General features: G+C 38.5%; 1 protein-coding gene, 1 long non-coding RNA gene and 1 other non-coding gene across 3 annotated transcripts; 1 reads left to right on the plus strand and 2 right to left on the minus strand.

Moving 5' to 3' along the window:
• The first annotated feature begins 2 nt into the window (after positions 1-2).
• LOC139980203 (cholinesterase-like) lies at positions 3-20,322 on the plus strand. The gene is made up of 4 exons (XM_071991684.1): positions 3-127; positions 14,492-15,234; positions 16,525-17,699; positions 18,900-20,322. Exons 2-4 carry the CDS (start codon positions 14,914-14,916, stop codon positions 19,057-19,059), a joined length of 1,656 nt encoding a protein of 551 aa, XP_071847785.1. The 5' UTR covers positions 3-127; positions 14,492-14,913; the 3' UTR covers positions 19,060-20,322.
• LOC139980060 (uncharacterized) lies at positions 4,532-10,265 on the minus strand. Its single transcript, XR_011797442.1, has 3 exons — positions 9,176-10,265; positions 8,161-8,375; positions 4,532-5,942 (listed from the first exon to the last, which is right to left on the minus strand). It is a non-coding gene; the product is annotated as an uncharacterized lncRNA (long non-coding RNA).
• Positions 11,541-11,613, minus strand: Trnaf-aaa (transfer RNA phenylalanine (anticodon AAA)). Its single transcript has one exon. It is a non-coding gene; the product is annotated as a tRNA-Phe (tRNA).
• Positions 20,323-21,802: the final 1,480 nt, after the last annotated feature.

Genomic DNA, 21,802 nt, shown 5'->3' on the forward strand with positions numbered 1-21,802 from the left:
TACGAAGTTGGAAAAGTTAAACTTCCGTGTTTTAGACTTTTGACGCAGTCGTTTGAAGTGTCTGACGTGAATCTGTTTATTTTTGAAGACCGAAGAAGGCGCGAACCCCTTGTACCATATAGAGCTCGTGAGTGATATTAATTAACCAGGTATTAAAACATTCATATTTTCAGAAAGTATAGGGTTCTTGATACGCTTGATATTAGAGAAGAATTTGAACTGAGCATTCCGCACCTCAGGGACTCCTGTAATGACCTGGGAAGAGCGGGAGGGCGCCAGAGAGATGCATAGGGGGAAGGACTAAGGAGGAAATTCCGAGAAGTAAAAAGGTTAACTTTTATGACGTTTTATGTGTTTACTCATTGATTTAACGTCTGTATTTGTGCTATAAAGTGAAATAGTCGAATCCAAACGAGACGAAAGATAGTCCATCATATTTTTTGTGAATCAGTCTAAATATTCTTTCTCCAATTTTCAAAGATCATTCATTCTGAGGTGTATTTCTTTTTTTCTTCTTTTTTTTTACCAAGAAACCATCATGTATAAAATCCTCTTTACAACATAATGGCTGGAAAAACTACTCGGTGGCATGGAAATATATCAGCTACCGTTGTATGATAGCATAAAGTGTAATTAAGTGTAGAAATATGTCACTTTGCTTAGTGTATAGGCCTACCTACTATTGTGGCGTTTATACTTAATTCCTGCAACTACATGCTTTATTTCACTTACCCTGACGCAACTTTCTTATGACCGGAACTAATGGACACTATTTTGACGCTACATTTTCCCAAGTTAGTGATCGTGTATGGTACCCTCCAAATTTACACGAAACATGTAGCTTGATTCTTTATGACTAGCGATCTAGGGGCGTTACAGCGGTGACTATATTGCTTTAATTATGATTGTGAAGTAGTGGCGCTATTTGGATATGTTAAAAGCTCCCAATTGGGAATTGAGTAATTTACACACGTTGATAACTTTGCATAAGTGAACCTCCATTCGTCCTTTTTCTGACTGTATAGTTTGTGATGAGCCCAAATCACATGAAAGTTGAATCCCAGTTGTGAACCCAGAAATTAGAAAATCTGTTGGTTCCGAAATGGATGCCTGATAGGGACCTGGACGGTTTTCCTCGACCATTGCAATATGTCTTGTTAGGTGAACATACTGCTCTATTATGTCGTCAGGAAGAATGTGGTTTAGCGAATGGCGAAACTAATGGTTTTGTTTATATTTATTTGTTAGATATGTTTCAACTCAAACGTTCGCCAGAATGCGTAGAGTATTTACATTTTAAAACCTTCGTCACGGTGTACACAAGTCATCGCTTTGTCCATTTTCTGACTCCCTAGTTAGGGGTTGGTCCAAACAGCAGGCATATTGCGTCCCATTTGTGCCACGTCCTGGACGGTTTCACCCATCCATTGCACCCTGACTTCATTATTGAGCTATTCATATAGGTGGGCCTCATTCATGTAAAACGACCATTCTTGAGCTTATCATGAAGTACAAGGGTAACGTCTTTGCATATAGCTCCGTCGAGGTTACGAAGGCCGGAAAGGGCGACAACAGGCCTATAGATCCCGCCTGGGTGTAATATTTCCTTAACACTAGGACTAACTGGGGTTTGTAAGGATTTGTATTCTAGCCTGACTGGGTTATACCTGTCTCAAGATGTTTTTTTTTTTTTATAAGTGCAAGTGGTTGTGATTGTAGAAATTGTAAACATGCATGTGGATGTCCTCCTTGTAAGTACTACGGTGCGTCGTCCCTTGATCGTGATGTCATCAGAAATGATCTACTCAAGCGGAATGTCTCTGTTCCTGAGGCTGTAGGGCAAGTTCTTCAACTGTTCTTTGCAATATATGCTTCAATCAGTTCATGCCAACGAAATTACAGAGGAGTATATCACTTAACTGTTCGTGCATGCCACAGTTTACTCCCGTATGTTTGCAAAAAAAGGAACAATACACTCAGGCTACACATGTAACCAGGAGTGACTATTGTGCGGAGGTGGGGTGAATCATATGGCGGGCCATCAGTCTCAAATCATGGGAGATCGACTTATAACGATTTAAATCGACATTTACCAGTTTCCTTCGACATATACCAGTTTCCTTCGACTTATACCAGTTTCATTCTACATATCATCGATTTAAATCGATGATAAGTAAAATAAATCGATGATATGTAGAATAAATCGATGATATGTCGATTTAAATTGACATATACCAGTTTCATTCTACATATCATCGATTTAAATCGACATATACCAGTTTCCCTCGACATATCATCGATTTATTTTACTTATCATCGATTTAAATCGACATATACCAGTTTCCTTCGACATATCATCGATTTATTTTACTTATCATCGATTTAAATCGATGATAAGTAAAATAAATCGATGATATGTAGAATGAAACTGGTATATGTCGATTTAAATCGATGATATGTCGAAGTAAACTGGTATATGTCGATTTAAATCGGTATAAGTCGATCTCCCATGATTTGAGACTGATGGCCCGCCATAGATATGTAGAATGAAACTGGTATATGTCGATTTAAATCGACATATCATCGATTTATTCTACATATCATCGATTTATTTTACTTATCATCGATTTAAATCGATGATATGTCCATTTAAATCGACATCTACCAGTTTAAATCGATGATATGTTGAATTAATTCGGTAGAAGTCAATTTCCGTGGACTTATACCAGTTTCTAGCGTCTCAAATTGACATATACCTATTTAAATCGACATATCATCGATTTAGCTCATTAACATATTCCAAATCCCGATTTCGGTGATGATTGACATGTGGAGATACATCACGTGTAGTCACCTGACAAGGCGGGCGAGTAATTGAAAATAAACACGAGCACAGTGGAATGCATGAATTGAGCTTGAATACTGTACTGTAACCCCATGGGTATATACTTAGCTACATTAAAACGTAACCTTACAGTAGGCCTCACTACAGAACAATATCATCTTTGTTTATGGTGTAACTGGAGTAGGTAATTGCATCTGTGTACGTACTGTGGGCCTATTCAGTTGCATGTGTATTCCTATACTATAGCGCCACGTGTTCGAGTAGAAAAGCCCAGTTTGCATTGAGATAATTGTACGTCATTGACATATCAGTTATTTCAGCCTTATTGTTACACCGAAATCTTTTTGCAAGTAATTGTTCATAATTACCATTGACATATAACCATGATGAACACCCTTGCTAGCTTCGTAATTTTGGAACTATTAAATTACTCGCCCGCTTTGTCAGGTGACTACACGTGATGTATCTCCACATGTCAATCATCACCGAAATCGGGATTTGGAATATGTTAATGAGCTAAATCGATGATATGTCGATTTAAATAGGTATATGTCAATTTGAGACGCTAGAAACTGGTATAAGTCCACGGAAATTGACTTCTACCGATTTAATTCGACATATCATCGATTTAAACTGGTAGATGTCGATTTAAATGGACATATCATCGATTTATTTTACTTATCATCGATTTAAATCGATGATAAGTAAAATAAATCGATGATATGTAGAATAAATCGATGATATGTCGATTTAAATCGACATATACCAGTTTCATTCTACATATCATCGATTTAAATCGACATATACCAGTTTACTTCGACATATCATCGATTTATTTTACTTATCATCGATTTAAATCGATGATAAGTAAAATAAATCGATGATATGTAGAATAAATCGATGATATGTCGATTTAAATCGACATATACCAGTTTCATTCTACATATCATCGATTTATTTTACTTATCATCGATTAAATCGATGATAAGTAAAATAAATAGATGATATGTAGAATGAAACTGGTATATGTCGATTTAAATCGATGATATGTAGAATGAAACTGGTATATGTCGATTTAAATCGATGATATGTAGAATGAAACTGGTATAAGTCAAAGGAAACTGGTATATGTCGAAGGAAACTGGTATATGTCGATTTAAATCGGTATAAGTCGATCTCCCATGATTTGGGACTGATGGCCCGCCATACTATCACTCGTCTGAACCGCAGAGCGACAGTTGTCCGAGAAATTTAGTATTGTAAGAACAATTATGACGTGTTTCTGGAAAACAGTTGTAAGATTTCACCACTGGTCGCCAATCCTTTTCGGGCTGTCAGGTAGGTTTCTGATCGCCGGTTGGTCAAGCAGGGGCGTCAATCCGAATTGAAAAGTTGGGGAATATACATTGCTGAACACGGATACAACTGAAGGAGTGTGTGCATAGCGCACAACGCGAGCGCCTTGGCGCTAAACCTTTATTGGGTTGGGTCCAGGAGCGAAGCTCCGGAGGGGTCCACGTGGGGGGGGGGGGAAGCACATCTAGAAATCGTCAAGTTTGCTTCTGAATGGTCCCTGAGTTGATATGTCAGTTATTAATTTATCTTAACAAAAGTCACATCTGACAGGTGATTAAACTTACATTAATATAAGAAATACTTATCTATTTAACCTCAGTGGTGTAACTTACGGCCTTTATCATGAGCAATGAAATTGAAAGTTAAACGAAAACGGAAACATTCTTAACTGCCTTGCACACAAGAATGATATCATCTTGTTATACAGATGTCTACAACATGCACACATATGGTATCATAGGAACATTTAAAAAACACTATTGGGTATCTGGGCACATTCACTGTATCGGAAACATAAAAACCTGTATAAGAAATGTGTCATGGCCGAAGCCAGGGTAGAATCTCTTGGGGGGGGGGGGATGGGGCAGTTGTAGAACATCGAGAAACATTATATATCGTCCAAATTTTTACAGAGTGATGCTTTGATGTGTATATTTAACAGGGCCTCTCTTCAGAACTTTTTAGTGGGTAGGCCATTTCCTATGACAGCATCGGTTGGCGCGTAGCGTAGCAGGAAATATGCTTTCCAGATTAATTGCCGAAAAAGGAACTTCCCAGGCCTTGTCAGAAGCATCTAAACATTCTTAATTTTCAGATCTCATGTTTTAGAAATTTACAATTAAAAACAAGGTAAATTAGAAGAAAATAATTATTCGGTAAAATGTTATATTGCGTGTACTTGTTAATACACTATAAAATATTAAAAATAAGGTAATGGAAAGGAGATTAGCGAATGCTGCGAGCTTTCATTATCTGCTGCACTGAAAACTTAAATTGGTTCACCGACTAACATAACGTTAGTCCATCTGGTGCCTCTCCCGACTAACATAGCCTTGGTCAGTTGCTATACCGACTAATTTATTCCTTAGTCAGTTGGATTTCTTAGTCGGTCATCTTAGTCCGTCAGCTTAGTCGATCAACAATTTCTTAGTCGGTAAATGTATATTAGTCAGTTACATTAGTTGGTGACATTAGTCGGTCTTTACCGACTAATTTATATGAGCCACCGACTAGTTTATAGCAGGTTTTACATTAGTCAGGATGGTGCCTCTCCCGACTAACCTTTCTTAGTCCGTATCGACTAACTAGTTGCACCGACTAGATTCACTGAAAGAATTAAACCCGACTAGTTTCACTGACTAGCATCACTGAAAGAAAAGAGAGAAGAAGAAACACAAATAATGTGTACGTTGGCAGTATTTATTTCTGATAAAACTTCTGATGTCTACAAAAGGCTGACTTTCGACAGATAGAGAAGAAATCACTGTAAATAAAATCTGAAAATCTGATTTTTTTTCCAACAAAGTTAAGACAAGTTAATGGATCAAACATGAATCGCAAAAGTATAGCACTGCACAATAATGCAAAGTTGAATCTTGGGCAAGGGCTCCTCATGACTTTCCTTTTAAAGTGGTACCCCAAATCGACACCAGTTAAGTCTTCACAAACAAAGAGTGTTTCTCTTAACTACAAATGGCCTCCCACTTGTCTTCAGGAAGCCAAAATCTGCACCATTATTGACCTGTGCACAGAAAATATGATATACGTGTAAGCACAGATACAGATATAGCACATGATAACTCACATTATCATAAACATACATTTACATTAAAATTTTATAACATATTGGGAGGTATACATTTAAATCTAGGTCCCTCAAATTATAAGCCAGGATTAGCAGCTTTACCAAATTATTATTAGCTTTGCACAGCATAACACCAAGTTATTTCTCAAAGCTTAATAATTATGTTAATCATGCTAATAATGATCCCAATAGACCGGGATCCCAGAGGGTTTGGTTAGCTGGGAAGGTAACCAATTGCCTTGTACATCACAATGTTCACAGTGCATTCCTGTTTATGAAACCAGACGACTGGCAAACCGACTGTGGTGGGTGTGGCTGGGAGAGCAATTTTAAAGTCACCTGATAGCTAACCTAGATCAGTTTTCATGGTAACCACATCAAAGTAAGAACAATGTGTCAGGTATGGCCCCAAGAGCAACAAATGGCCATTGCCAGTAATTATTGGTGGTGGGGTACCCCTGCCAGTGATCTATAATTGACCCCTCAAGGCTGACCGAGGTCAGCTCATGAGGTAACCACTTGAAACCTACTGGAAAATGTTGGTTAGGGCTTCAGATACAACTGATGGGCATTGCCAGTAATTTTTATTGGTGGGGTACCCCTGCCAGTAGACCCCCAAAATGCCCATGCCCCATTGACCTAGATGAGCTCATGATGTAACCAGTTGAAAACTACTGGAAAATGGTATCACTTCATATGTAAGGGATGGGAATTTCCAGTAATTTATATTGGGGGGGTACCCCTGCCAGTAGACCCCCAAAATGCCCATTCCCTCATTGACCTAGGTCAGCTCATGAGATAACCAGTTGAAAAATTACTGGAAAATGATAGGTATCACTTCATATGTAAGGGATGGGCATTTCCAGTCATTTACATTGGTGGGGTAACCCTGCCAGTAGACCCCCAAAATGCCCATCCCCCATTGACCTAGATTAGCTCATGAGGTAACCAGTTGAAAACTACTGTAAAATGATTGGCAGGACTCTATATATATGTAAGGGATGGGCATTTCCAGTAATTTATATTAGTGGGGTACCCCTGCCAGTAGACCCCCAAAATGCCCATCCCCCATTGACCTAGATTAGCTCATGAGGTAACCAGTTGAAAACTACTGTAAAATGATTGGCAGGACTCTATATATATGTAAGGGATGGGCATTTCCAGTAATTTATATTAGTGGGGTACCCCTGCCAGTAGACCCCCAAAATGCCCATCCCCCATTGACCTAGATTAGCTCATGAGGTAACCAGTTGAAAACTACTGTAAAATGATTGGCAGGACTCTATATATATGTAAGGGATGGGCATTTCCAGTAATTTATATTAGTGGGGTACCCCCGCCAGTAGACCCCCAAAAAGCCCCCCCCCCCTCATTGATCTAGGTCAGCTCATGATTTAACCAGTTGAAAACTACTGGAAAATTATTAACAGGATTCTATATGTAAGGGATGGGCGGACTCTGGCAGTGGTGGCCCACCAATATAAAATACTGGAAATGCCCATCCTTACATATGAAGTGATACCTATCATTTTCCTGTAGGTTTCAACTGGTCAAATCATGAGCTCACCTAGGTCAATGAGGGGATGGGCATATTGGGGGTCTGCTGGCAGGGGTACCCCACCAATAAAAATTACTGGCAATGCCCATCCCTTGTATCTGAAGTCCTAACCAACATTTTCCAGTAGGTTTCAAGTGGTTTCCTCATGAGCTGACCTAGGTCAGCCATGAGGGGTCAATTATAGATCACTGGCAGGGGTACCCCACCACCAATAATTACTGGCAATGGCCATTTGTTGCTCTTGGGGCCATACCTGACACATTGTTCTTACTTTGATGTGGTTACCATGAAAGCTGCTCTAGGTTAGCTATTAGGTGACTTTAAAATTGCTCTCCCAGCCACATCCACCACAGTCGGTTTGCCAGTCGTCAGGTTTCATATACAGGAATGCATTGTGAACATTGTGATGTACCAGGCAATTGGTTACCTTCCCAGCTAACCAAACCCTCTGGACTCCCGCTCTACAGATCAGTGAAAATTTGACCAAACTTATGAAGCTTGCACGTAAATGATAAACTAGACTGTTTTTTTTTAAAAACAGGTTATGAAAAGTATCTTAAATATCATTAAACAGTTGGGTACAATAGTTAAACTCACTCTTCCATCTTTTTTCTCTATGGTACTTGTTCCTTTGCTTTTTGGACTCTTGGATAAACTCTTTTGTTCTGCGAAGGGTACCAATATATCATCTTAAAACATGTCTTTAAGCCATATATAACACAGTTCTCCTCTTCTGTTGTTGCCTCCACACTGGTGTCGTACATCACAGGAAAGCTCACCCTTGACTTAGATATTTGGCTTTTCAATTCCTGCTGGAAAAAAGAAACAGCAAAGTATTCATCATTTGAAAAAAAAAATAAATAAAGTTGTCACCACAAAGTTATGTGAGATTTGCTTCCACTATAGTCTCAAAAAACAATCCCAAAGTTTGAAGCAGACTGTATAAAGCTGAAAATTTGAACGAGAGTGTCATCACCATTGCAACCAGAATCAAATGCCCAGAATACAGAGATAATAAAACATGGGCTAAAATCTTTGTTTGTTTTTATGATCTTTAAAAATATAAAATTTTAGAAACAGAAATGCACTGAGCCAACTTATTTATAGGCCTAATCGTTTTTAGTTGTTATTTTGCTTGCTCACATAACAAGCCTGTTTAGACCTAGGCTAGAGGAGAATCAGTACTTTGTTACACTAAGTTTGTCTACGGTCGTTTTGATTTAGTCTTACTAGTAGTACTAAAGTATATAATGGACCGGCGAAGACTAGAGAATACCCAGAGTTTTAGCAACTACGTTAAACTGTATCATCTGATCTATTATTTACGCCAATGAGTTTCATTCAATCTAGGATCAAAAAGAGAAAACTAATTAATCTTAACCTTTAAACTTTGCTACTAAACAGATATGCTTGAATTACAAATAAATGTCAAAAAAACATCATAATCTAAGAATCGATGCATATACATACACATAAACAGAATAATTTGAATTCGCGCAAGTGAACCCTGCACTACATTGGACAGTAAAAAAACGTGCAATTAGACCAAACTAAACATACTAAATTTTCCGTTACTTCTACATAAAATATCAATACAAATACAACAACTTACTCTTTTGGCAGTATACTAAAAGCACATGTTATAATAACTTCAGACTATCAAGCTTTCCTGAGAAAAAAACGGTTAATACTTCTTACAGTAAGCAAGTCGACCGTGAAGGAATGTCGCAATTGTTTCCTGGGCGTGACCGGAAATTAAATACTAAAAAATGATAAATGAAAAGGTTAAATAGAACTGAAGCGTGCATCCTGACTGCTCGCAACATATAATACCGTTGACTAGCCAACATAATGTGTTCAGCCGACTGTGACTGTACGTTTGAAGGTCTAGCCTTGCTTATTCAATATCACAAAGCCTACCCATTTAGATTCACATGGGAAATTACAGGAAATCTTTACCAAATGAGTGTAGACTTCAAATAAACTATTGAGCCTTATAGTTCCAGCATTTGTTTGGGAATAAATTAGAAGATTATGTGCCACTGTTCAATCTAGCCCAATACACACATAACACATTGTTAATTGGTGTTTAGAATGCACACTTTAGTGTTGAGAATGCACTGCAGTACCCAGTAGAAGCCTATAGGCTACTCACTGTCATTGCACTTGTGTATTGCGAAACGCCAACGTGACAACGGTAGCGTTACACTAACCATAATACAGTACTAGTGCCAGTGGCCTAACAATTAACTTTAATTTTACCTTCTAGTTAAAGGAATAACAGGTAGGCCGATGATGCAGTTAATACCTCCATTCTTCTAAAGACCTTCTTGGGTGATTTACGGTTGAAAGTTGCTTAGAGTGATCGTATGAAACTATGCCAAGCCCAGCAAGCTGCCGTTGCCTCTTGGTTTCCAAATTGAAGTGAATCGAATTGGGTTAAAATACATTAGTCCGTCGACACCGACTAAGCTACGATTATGGCGTAAATCGGGTGTCCGTATCGTTCTTAGTCCATGGGTTAAAATACCTTAGTCCGTCGCCACCGACTAAGCTGCGATTATATTTTCCTTAGTCAGTGTAAACTAACTAAGAAGCAGCGATGAAACGAAGATTTTTGCTAGTCCGGGTGCATTGACTAACGTTAAAGACTAATTTAACGTTAGTCCGTGGCAATATTGACTAGTTTATTTTTTCAGTGTGGCCTAGCATATAGCCTCAGCGGTGTATTTGCGCGTTTCCTCATTTAATTTACACTATAACTGAAATTCGTTATTCTTATTCAACCCAGTTGAAAAGTTCTATTATACATCGGGGGGGGGGGGGGGTGAGCAGATGAGAATAAAACATTATCTCAGAGCACAATGTTTGAGTTCCTTTTATGAGATACACGAGTCGTTAAAAAGCCTGATAGGCCTAGCGCCTATGCGAGTCAGTTACTAAAGCTGAGGGACATTTGATATTGTGTCCACCACCCTTCAGAAAGCGGGGAGGTGTCCCCCTCACCCCCCCCCCCATGATTGACGACCCTGTGGTCAAGATGGATTTAATGTACAGTTTGAACACATGACTGTACGAATGAAGATACGATCACAAAATAGGCATGCTGCAGTAATTACAATTTTATCATATAAGATTGGAAATCCTTATGCATATATAGGCCTACATATAATTTCTTCGATCTCATATCATCATTTCTGACTGAGTCTATACTTCTAACTCTCGTCGAATAACCCAGCCATGTCTTGACCACGTTCGATAGATTAACCTCTTATATTAAACCTTCACTTTTCCGAATTGGTCCGGACCACAGATAACTTTGATGCAGGTACCGCACCACAATTAGAGTAGTGTTCATGCGCTCGAAAGGTTAACCATTGTCAGAGAAAAGAGGTTAAAGTACTAAGGTAAAGCTTGTTTAAGCATGTTATCAGTTACTGTCATCGTTTATATATGAAAGCAAAGAGCATAATTTAAAGTACAGATGGTGTGAAAATATGGAGGATCGAAGGTGATATAAACCATTTTAGAAAATCTTCACTGTTCTTTATTTTCCAACTCATTACGATTTTCATATATATATATATATATATATATATATATATATATATATATATATATATATATATATATATATATATATATATATATATATATATATATATATATATATATATACATATATATATATATATTTATTATATATTTATATCTATATATGAAAACGTAATGAGAAGGAAAATCTTCCAGCCTCCACCGGGATTCGAACCCGGGCCTCCCGCTTTGTACGGGGACACCCTAACCAACTAGGCCATGGACGCTGACTTTATGTCCAGAGGTTCGAAACCGGTAGGGAAGGTCGTAATTTCACTGTAGGCGTTTGACACCTGTATCGAACAATACTAGTTCTGTTTATATATATATATATAATTGAAAACGTAATGAGTTGGAAATTCCAGAACAGTGACAAAACTTCCAGCCTCCACCGGGATTCGAACCCGGGCCTCCCGCTTTTTACGCGGACACCCTAACCAACTAGGCTTTGGACGCTGATTGTATGTCCAGAGGTTCGAAACCGGTAAGGAAGGTCGTAATTTCACTGTAGGCGTTTGACACCTGTATCGAACAACGACAACACTAGTTCCGTTTTTTGTGACATATTTTGCCTTACTCTAGAGATCAAACATGATGCTAACCAACTCGAAAATCATTTGTGATTCCCAAAGCCGGATCTCGAAAGAGATTTTTATTAACAGACTTTATGTTAATGAAATGGAGGTAAACGACAAAGGCAAATGAATATATATAGTTGAAAACGTAATGAGAAGGAAATTCCAGAACAGTGAAAACACTTCCAGCCTCCATCGGGATTCGAACCCGGGGCCTCCCGCTTTGTACGCGGACACCCTAACCAACTAGGCTACGGACGCTGATTGTATGTCCAGAGGTTCGAACCCGTTAAGGAAGGTCGTAATTTCACTTTAGGCGTTTGACACCTGTATCGAACAATACTAGTTCTGCTAACCTGATGCTAACCACCTCGAAAATAATTTGTGATTCCTAAATCCGGATCTCGGAAGGGATTCTTTGAACAGACTTTATGTTAATGAAATGGAGGTAAACGACGAAGGCAAATGAATATATATAATTGAAAACGTAATGGGAAAATCCAGAACAGTGAAAAAACTTCCAGCCTCCACCGGGATTCGAACCCGGGCCTCCCGCTTTGTACGCGGACACCCTAACTAACTAGGCTGTGGACGCTGATTGTATGTCCAGAGGTTCGAAACCGGTAAGGAAGGTCGTAATTTCATTTTAGGCGTTTGACACCTGTATCGAACAATACTAGTTCTGTTTTTTGTGACATTATTGCCTTACTCTAGAGCCTCAAACATGATGCTAACCAACTCGAAAATCATTTGTGATTCTGAAGCCGGATCTCGAAAGAGATTTATATTTATTTATATTGTTAATGTTTTTTAAAGCGGGCACCCATTTTTCACACGAGTTCGTCATCGATGCTGTTATCGTTAATAGCAAGGAATTTAATTCATTAATTACACATATACATGTTGTCTGTTTTTCGGGGGCCGTTTCGTCGGAACCAAAGTCCTTCAAGATGAAAGAGCTTGAAGATAAAAAGCAATCAAAATACTTTTGTATTTCTTTTGGCATGCCTGCGTGAAAAAAACTGTACGGATTTCTCCTAAGATTGTCGACAGCCTCCTACCTGACGTACCGAACCACCAACAAGCGACGAATTCGACTGCTCTTTATAGGGCCACCAAATATTCCAGAAACAGCAGGCTTTTCTTATCACTTAAACATGCAATCTGTACGAAAGCTTAAAAGTGCCATCAACATAAGAAAACTTTGCCCCAATAAGTCAACATTTTTTTAAGTAAATTGTTTAGATAACTAGATAATATCTTATCAAAAATCAGAAAATGTTGGATTGCTCAGTTGCATTAACCATAGGCGTAGGAGGCGGGGGGCTGGGGGCTGCAGCCCCCCCCCCCCAACCAATTTTTTTGGGTGAAAATTCGGGCAATATGCTGAGAATTTTTCGGGCACCTACTGGAAGAAGAATAATTTGCAGTGTGTTTTTCATATTTTTTTGGGTGAAAATTCGGCAATATGCTGAGAATTTTTCAGGCATCTACTGAAAGAAGAATAATTTGCAATGTGTTTTTCAAATTTTTGGGTGAACTTGAAAGAATAATAATTTGCAGTGTGTTTTTCAATTTTTTTGGTGAAAATTTGGGCAATATGCTGAGAATTTTTCGGGCACCTACCAGTGACGGAGCGTCCATACAGTCAGAGGGGGCGGATGCCCCCCTGACGGACTCAAATGGACTGCTGGCGCCCTTTTCAGCTTTTTACCACATTCTACTTATTCGCGATTATTGACTTTTTTATTGCGCTCTCAAATACCTATTGACATTTGTCACATTTTATTGGTGCAATTTTCTGACAAATGGCGATGACACCTATATATTCTTCGTTTATCTGCAAATTAGCAAGGCCTGGAAAGGGTCATTTCCGGCGATCTAGGGAGTATCTTTTCTCAAAAAATTTCTGTACGCTCCGCGTCAGCCTGTGGGGGCGCTCCGCTTAGATAGTGTCGAAAGCGCCCCTACAGACCAATCTCTCCCCCTGACCAATATCCCTATCTCCGCCACTGGCACCTACTGAAAGAAGAATAATTTGCAATGTGTTTTCAATGGTTAAACTTATATTATTATCATTATTGTTGTAACGACTTCCCAATAATTATAACCATTATGGAAGGGTAAAAACACGGAAAGTGATTTTATGTTATTGGCATGTGATGAATGCCTATATGATATATAATAACCGATGAATGCCTATATGATATGCACATTAACATGTGGAACGCGAAAATTTTGGTTGTATTTTTCGGGCAAGTCGTTACAGCCCCCCCCCCCCCCCAAATCAAATGAGGCTCCTACACCTATGGCATTAACTGAGCAATTGAACAATTTTCTGCAAAATGTTTAATTGACAACTTATCATATCTCGTCAATTCAACGCTTTTCTGAAAAATTTTCAATTGTTCACTTCATTCCATCTGACCAATTGCATATTTTTCTGAATGCAAGACCTGCCAATGCACAAATTAATATCCAGGATGTATACTTTACTACGTAAACCGTCAAAAACAACTTACGTAACGGTCGAGCGGCACTACACAAAAGCGCTCAAAATAAAATAAACGGGATTCGATCAAACTCCCGAAAAGAACCACCGAAAAACGGGGGCTCCCGAAATGACGCCCGTGTTCGCCCGTTTGGACTCCCGAGGAGGGGGGGGGGGGGGTGGCACGACATATACTAGTACCGAGCACCAACACGTTTAAATTACGTATAATTCTGTATGCACATCCGTTTACCGTCACTGTTTCCAGGCTATCCGTCGACATACTAACATCCCCATCAAAGCCATGGCAACGGTCCATGGTAGGATCTGATTTGGAGATTCTTGTTTATAAAGCTTGAAAAGAACCAGAATGAATGACCAACTCTCAAGAAAACCAACTTCTTTACAGAGATTTCTTTAGATGACGTACTTCGACCTCCAAGAATAATAGGGAGACAACCCGTTTAATGGGTTCGCTTTGAAGGAGGGAACACTTTAAGGAGTTCGTTGTGCAATGGGGCATGAATATTTTGAATTGTACTCGTTTCTGTAAACGTGTCTTTTGTTTGACTCTCGGATAAATCTACCACAACGGGGTTGTCGAATCAAACGTTAACTTTTAACTTTTATATACGAGCAGTGTTTTCTGTTTCCCAAGGGAGTTAAAGCCTTCGGTGGATATATTAAAGAATGTGGTGTACGTTAACATGGATGTGTTTCTTCTCATTGATTGCCTACGTTTCATCAACATTAACATCTGTTCAGACACAGTATGGCACAGCACACGGGAGATCACTGACAACTATTAATAGAATGTTATATGTGGCGTTTTATAGCATTCCTTATGGAGAACCACCACTTGCCGAAAGAAGGTTTATGCCACCAGTTAAATGGACCACTAAGTGGAATGTTGCGAGGGACTTCCGACATCCAGGACCTGTATGTCCAACTCTAGACATTGAACCAATAACTTCACGTGACTTTGAATCGCTTTCGGCTTTTGACAGTATGGTAGGTATATGCTACCGACATTCCCTATATATACAACCAATAGCTTAGTCACCGATCCCGGAAGGAAGTTTTATTTACTTAGAGTTTTATCAATTCATTTGCTGATTTATTTCCTTGATGCTATAATGCGACACATGATACTTTAGAGAGCCATTTGATGAGTTGCGTGTATGTGTGCGTGTGAGGGTACGGGTAAGGGCAGTGGCGTGCGCAGAGGGTGGGTAAGGGCAGCGGCGTGCGCAGAGGGTGGGTAAGGGCAGTGGCGTGCGTAGAGGGTGGGTGGAAGGGGTGTTGGGTGGGGCTTGGTTGGGGGAGGGTGGGTTGGGGGCATGACCCTCCCATCTCCGATCGTTAATCCGGGTACAAAATGCCCCAGTCGGGTAAATTTTGCATTCACCCTGAGAAAACTTAAACCAAATTACTACGGGTGTACACCCACGTCCTCCCATTGTTCAAATTTAAAGAAAGTATTTATTAGCAAAACCTTTTGTTGAGGGCTCGTTGTATAGGCTATACATATAGCCATAATCTATGCGTTATAATTTATGCCTCATAATGCACCATTTTACATGTATGTTTTTTTTTCGGCGGGGGGGGGGGGGGGCGGGTGAGGAAGCTGACAAACCTCCTACATAGGAGACGGCTTCAATGACTCCAGGGTACCACCCTTTCCATTATAAAATTCTTCATTCGCCTCTGGCCCTCCCATTAAGGTTCAGGCCCTTACTCATTGAAATTTTAAATTATCATTATTTATAAGCGAAACCTTTAAAAGCTTCTTATGAAGACCTTAATTATAGCCTCAATATGTCTCAGAATGCACCATTGACTTCTAATTGTTTGTAGGGTATTATTATTATTATAACAATCTTGCGTTTCGAGCTACTTATGTAGACCTAAATGATAATATAAGTATGCTTCAGAATGCACCATTTAACATTATATTACAAATTTCCGGACCCCAGATGTCCTACATAGGTGTCGGCTTCAATGACCCCCAGTGCAGCCTCCCTGCTCCAGCAATTCCTTCATTCAACTCTGCAGTCCTTCCAGAAAAGTTCAATTATTTATCTTCATCAGTCCCCACCCCACCCCCACCCCCACCTTTGAAATCATGTGCATGGCATTGGGTATGTATGCGTGTGTGTGTTACAAGAGGATGAGGTCGGTTGGGTATGAACTTGCGTATATGATTATCACTAGTTCATTTGGTTAAATATTGAATATAGCTTAAGTTGTGTTGTCGCCACTTTGTGAGGTTCTTATATCTCTTTTACTTTTACTATATAGACAACATTAAATCCGACACAAACGATGGATGAAGATTGCTTGAGACTCGATATCATCGTACCTGTGACGGTTACCGATCGTAAAACAGAACTCCGGGACCATTCTAGAAAACCCATATTGATTTGGTTTAGCAACGACGAGTTTCGACCCCGGTCAGACGGTTCGGTTCTAGCTACGAGGGGTGATATGATTATCGTCAAAGTCAATTATAGAGTCGGTGTCTTAGGATTCTTAACAACAGGATTTGGAAGTGAAGTACCCGGTAACGCTGGCTTAATGGATCAACAGTTAGCTCTTGAATGGGTTCAAAGGAACATATGGGATTTTGGAGGAGACGGAAACAGGGTAACTCTCTACGGGGAAAGAGGCGGATTGGGAACAACAAGCCTTCATTTATATCTCGAGTACAGCCAGCCTTACTTTCATCGTGCCATAATTCCAAATGATGTTTCTATGCCTTGGAATTTACCAGAAAGTTCTGTAAGCGAGGCCAAAGAATTGGCATATCGTGCTGGCTGTAACCTTAGTATGAATTTAACAAGCATCACACAAATTGTCAGCTGTCTGCGTTCACTGTCCGTTGAAGAGCTAATACAGATTTCATATGAGTTAGAAGTTATGGTAAATAATAAAATTACATGGGGACCTGTTAAAGATGGCGTCTTATTTCCAGCTACAGCATATATATCTAGTGAATATGTAATTGATTCACAAAATATTATGCTAGGAGTGGAGTCGTGGAATGACTTGAATATAGTTGGTACTTTGATTGGCCGCAATGACGTAACAGAGGGCGTCTCTCAAAGAGAATATAACAGAATTGTCAGCGATATTTCTGATTCATTTAATCTCACAAAACAATCACCAATCATATTTTCGGCAATTCAACAAACCTACAACAATTGGGAAGATCCAACTAGCCCTATTTCGAGGGCGCATTCCACTTTGTCTCTTTTATACGATTGGAATATTTTGTATCCTGCGTATGAGTTTCTAACCGTGTGGTCTCAAGATGACAATGATTCGTGTGTTTATCTCTTTGTCTATGACTCTGAGGCCCTAGGTCAGAGTTTTCGATTATTCGACTTAATTCTGGGTGAAGAACAATCAACAGACATGAGTGATATCATCAGTCAGAATCTCATTTCTTATTGGAGCAACTTTGTGAAGCAAGGGTGAGTATAAAATATTTCAGTTATATCAAGCTCCCTGTTATACAGCCATATCACTTGACAGTGTGTTACAGCGTGACTAACAGCAATCACCGAGCTTTGTCAGTCTTTAGATATGACTTGAGGCAAGATATTCACTTGTGATATGTACGATACATATATATTTAAAGTGATTTTTTACTGATATTTTACACATATATATATATATATATGTGTAAAATATCAGTAAAAAATCAGCGTCCTAGTTGGCTAGGGTGTCCGCGTACAAAGCGGGAGGCCCGGGTTCGAATCCCGGTGGAGACTGGAAGTTTTTTCACTGTTCTGGATTTTCCTTCTCATTACGTTTTCATTTATATATATATATATAAATATATATAAATATATATATATATATATATATATATATATATATATATATGAAAATCGTAATGAGTTGGAAAATCAAGAACAGTGAAAAAACTTTCAGCCTCCACCGGGATTCGAACCACGGGCCTCCTGCTCTGTACGCGGACACCCTAACCACTAGGCTATGGACGCTGATTGTATGTCCAGAGGTTCGAAACCGGTAAGGAAGATCGTAATTCCACTGTAGGCGTTTGTCACCTGTATCGAACAATACTAGTTCTGTTTTTGGTGACATATTTTGCCTTACTCTAGAGATCAAACATGATGCTAACCAACTCGAAAATCATTTGTGATTCCTAAAGCCGGATCTCGAAAGAGATACTTTGAACAGACTTTATGTTAATGCAATGGAGGTAAACGACAAAGGCAAATGAATATATATAAATGAAAATCGTAATGAGTTGGAAAATCAAGAACAGTGAAAAAACTTTCAGCCTCCACCGGGATTCGAACCACGGGCCTCCTGCTCTGTACGCGGACACCCTAACCACTAGGCTATGGACGCTGATTGTATGTCCAGAGGTTCGAAACCGGTAAGGAAGATCGTAATTCCACTGTAGGCGTTTGTCACCTGTATCGAACAATACTAGTTCTGTTTTTGGTGACATATTTTGCTTTACTCTAGAGATCAAACATGATGCTAACCAACTATATATATATATATATATATATATATATATATATATATATATATATATATATATATATATATATATATATATATATATATATATATATATATATATATATATATATATATGTTGATTTATTTTCTCGAACTTTCTCATTCTGTTACAGAAATCCAAATGGACATGGCTCAGTTGATTCATTTTGGCCAAAGTTTAATTTCAAGGATGAGAAATATATAAGAATAAACCATAGTTCAGCGCCAAGAGAAATGGAAAGATATCGAGCTTACTACGTAGCTTTTTGGTTTGACTATCTTCCAGACTGTTAAACTTGACCGTAGTGGAAGATGAAGATACGATTCTGTGGAATTTAACCCCGAGACAAATCTCACAGATTGTTAAAATATTATTGGCCTTAGTATGTGTAATGGTTTTCATCTGTTTTATTTGTATCGCTGTTTGTTGCGGTATGACACGTTTATTAAAAAGGGAACAAATTAATACACAGCAATGGATGTTTAAGGCACAAGTGTATGAAAACTCGCAACAAGCGAAAATGCAAAGACATTTAAACAACTTTGGTGGATTCAGCAGAAGAGAAATACCGAATCACGTTAATTTCTTCAGTACGGGTGAGAATTCGGACGAGAACGAAGAGGGGTTTCCAAACTACCATAGCGAGGAACTGCCAGATTATGAACCACGTGTTAAAGATGAAAGCACGTTTTTATAACGAGCCAGAATTAGTTGAAACTAATCTATGTAATTTTATCAATAGACTATATTTAGAAGCTTATCAACGGTGTATAAATATGATTAATGGCAGAGTATTTCTAACCTACTAAATGCAGGGGCAAAGAAAATTCTGGAAATCCCCGTCCTTCAGTGGCGCATGTATATAGAACATATTCATCGTCATATTGTTAAGCAAATATAGGGATAGGAGGCGTTACAACCTTGCACATGATTTCCAAAGTTCCATTTCGTGACTTTATTATATGAGTATGGTTTTAGTGATTTTCCTGGTCCTCTGTGGCCAAACAAATTATTGGTGTATTATCTTAAGAAATCTCAAAATTCAAACCTTTACATGGTTCTCTCAACAAAGAGAGTCTAACTGAAAAGTAGATTGGTCCAGAGATGAGAAGTATAATATGTAGGCCATCATTGGGTAGGGGTGTGGGGGGGGGTGCAGATCATGAGGAACGAGGAAATATATGCATAGCATCCAGGGCAGAAAGGCCTGTTAAATGTGTGACATTTGTTGCATTTTCAATGTACAGTGTATTAGGGAGTTAAATGTGGGTACGTCTTCATTATACGTTGACAGAAACATTTGAGTAAGAAAAACAAAGCCACTATTAAAAGTGTAAATGCAGGAACGTCACTAGAGAAGGGGCGACATTTCTTTTGTGCGAGAAAGTCCATTTCAAACCTTCGTGGCCTCATATCGAAATGTTGCCTTTTTACATCCAAAGCCTTGTATCATCTAAAAATTGCCACGTCTTATGTTAAAATGATGTTTTATCTCGTAATGTTTAGGCCTTATGTTTTATCATGAAACTTTATATCTAATTTAACATTTATTTTTAACGAACTATATATATATATATATATATATATATATATATATATATATATATATATATACATATATATATACACACATATATATATACATATATATATATACACATATATATATATAAATATATATATATATATATATACATATATATATATATATATATATATATATATATATATATATATATATATATATATAAATATATATAACCAACTAGGCCATGGACGCTGATTGTATGTCCAGAGGTTCTAAACCGGTAAGGAAGGTCGTAATTCCACTGTAGGCGTTTGTCACCTGCATCGAACAATACTAGTTCTGTTTGGGTGACATATTTTGCCTTACTCTAGAGATCAAACATGATGCTAACCAACTCGAAAATCATTTGTGATTCCTAAAGCCGGATCTCGAAAGAACAGACATATATATATATATATATATATATATATATATATAGTTATAGTTATAGTTATATAGTGATATACAACGATGCGCTCCGAGATAGCGGCTACACCGACCACCTAGTATACAACAACAGTACGGAGAACAGCAAGAAGCAACCCAGAAAGAAACCCCGTACCAGTAACATAATATGGTTTAACCCACCTTACAGCCGTAATGTCAAATCTAATGAGGGGAAATTGTTTTTCAGACTACTCACCAAGCACTTCCCGAAGGGAAACAAGCTCCACAAAATTTTCAACAAAAACAACGTGAAATTGAGTTACAGTTGTATGGGCAATATGCGATCAATCATCAACAGCCATAATAACCGGCTTTTATCACAAAACGAGCTTAGACCGCAGCTGGCTCAACGCATATGAAATTGTAGAGAAAAACTTAATTGCCGCCTCAACAGGAATTGCTTGGTGAGCAGTGTAATATATAGGGCCGATGTTACTACTGGTGATGACACCAAATCATACATATATATATATATATATATATATATATATATGTATGATTTGGAAAGTATGACGCTAGATAAGTGTAAGTTGCAATGATGGAATTAAAACCAAATAAACCATGACTATACAGGAACCACTTCGGTCTATTATAAGCCCACTGATATGCATATGTATTTACACTTTAATAGTTTTCACCCACATAATCTCAAGAGTTCTATTGTTTACAGCCAATGCCTTAGACTTAAACGCATTTGCTCCAACCCATGTGATTTTAAACACCAGGTATCCATATTAACTGGTTATTTCTTGAACGTCGGATACCCCCTTCACTTAATTAGACAGGGTATTTCCAGGGCCGACAAGTTGAGCCGTGAGGACTTATTAAAATACAAGTCTAAAAGTCCCAACACACGCATTCCGTTCGTTACCAGTTACAACCCCCTCATCAAATCTTTCATTCGCTCCATCAAACAGGAATTTGCTGTATTTCAAGACGATCAGTCTGTAGGAGAATCGTTTAAGGTACCCCCCATGCTAGCATTTCGTCAACCCCCCAACCCTAAATTTCTTCTCACTTCC

Source organism: Apostichopus japonicus, chromosome 14, assembly GCF_037975245.1.
Source record: "Apostichopus japonicus isolate 1M-3 chromosome 14, ASM3797524v1, whole genome shotgun sequence".
NCBI lineage: Eukaryota > Metazoa > Echinodermata > Holothuroidea > Aspidochirotida > Stichopodidae > Apostichopus > Apostichopus japonicus.

What these genes read in the sequence shown, in the direction of transcription:
- LOC139980203 (XM_071991684.1), top strand. Translation starts at nt 14,914, where the DNA reads ATGTGGTGTACGTTAACATGGATGTGTTTCTTCTCATTGATTGCCTAC. An exon ending in TTTCGGCTTTTGACAGTATG is followed by an intron (nt 15,235 to 16,524) that starts GTAGGTATATGC and finishes TTTACTATATAG; the next exon opens with ACAACATTAAATCCGACACA. An exon ending in AGCAACTTTGTGAAGCAAGG is followed by an intron (nt 17,700 to 18,899) that starts GTGAGTATAAAA and finishes ATTCTGTTACAG; the next exon opens with AAATCCAAATGGACATGGCT.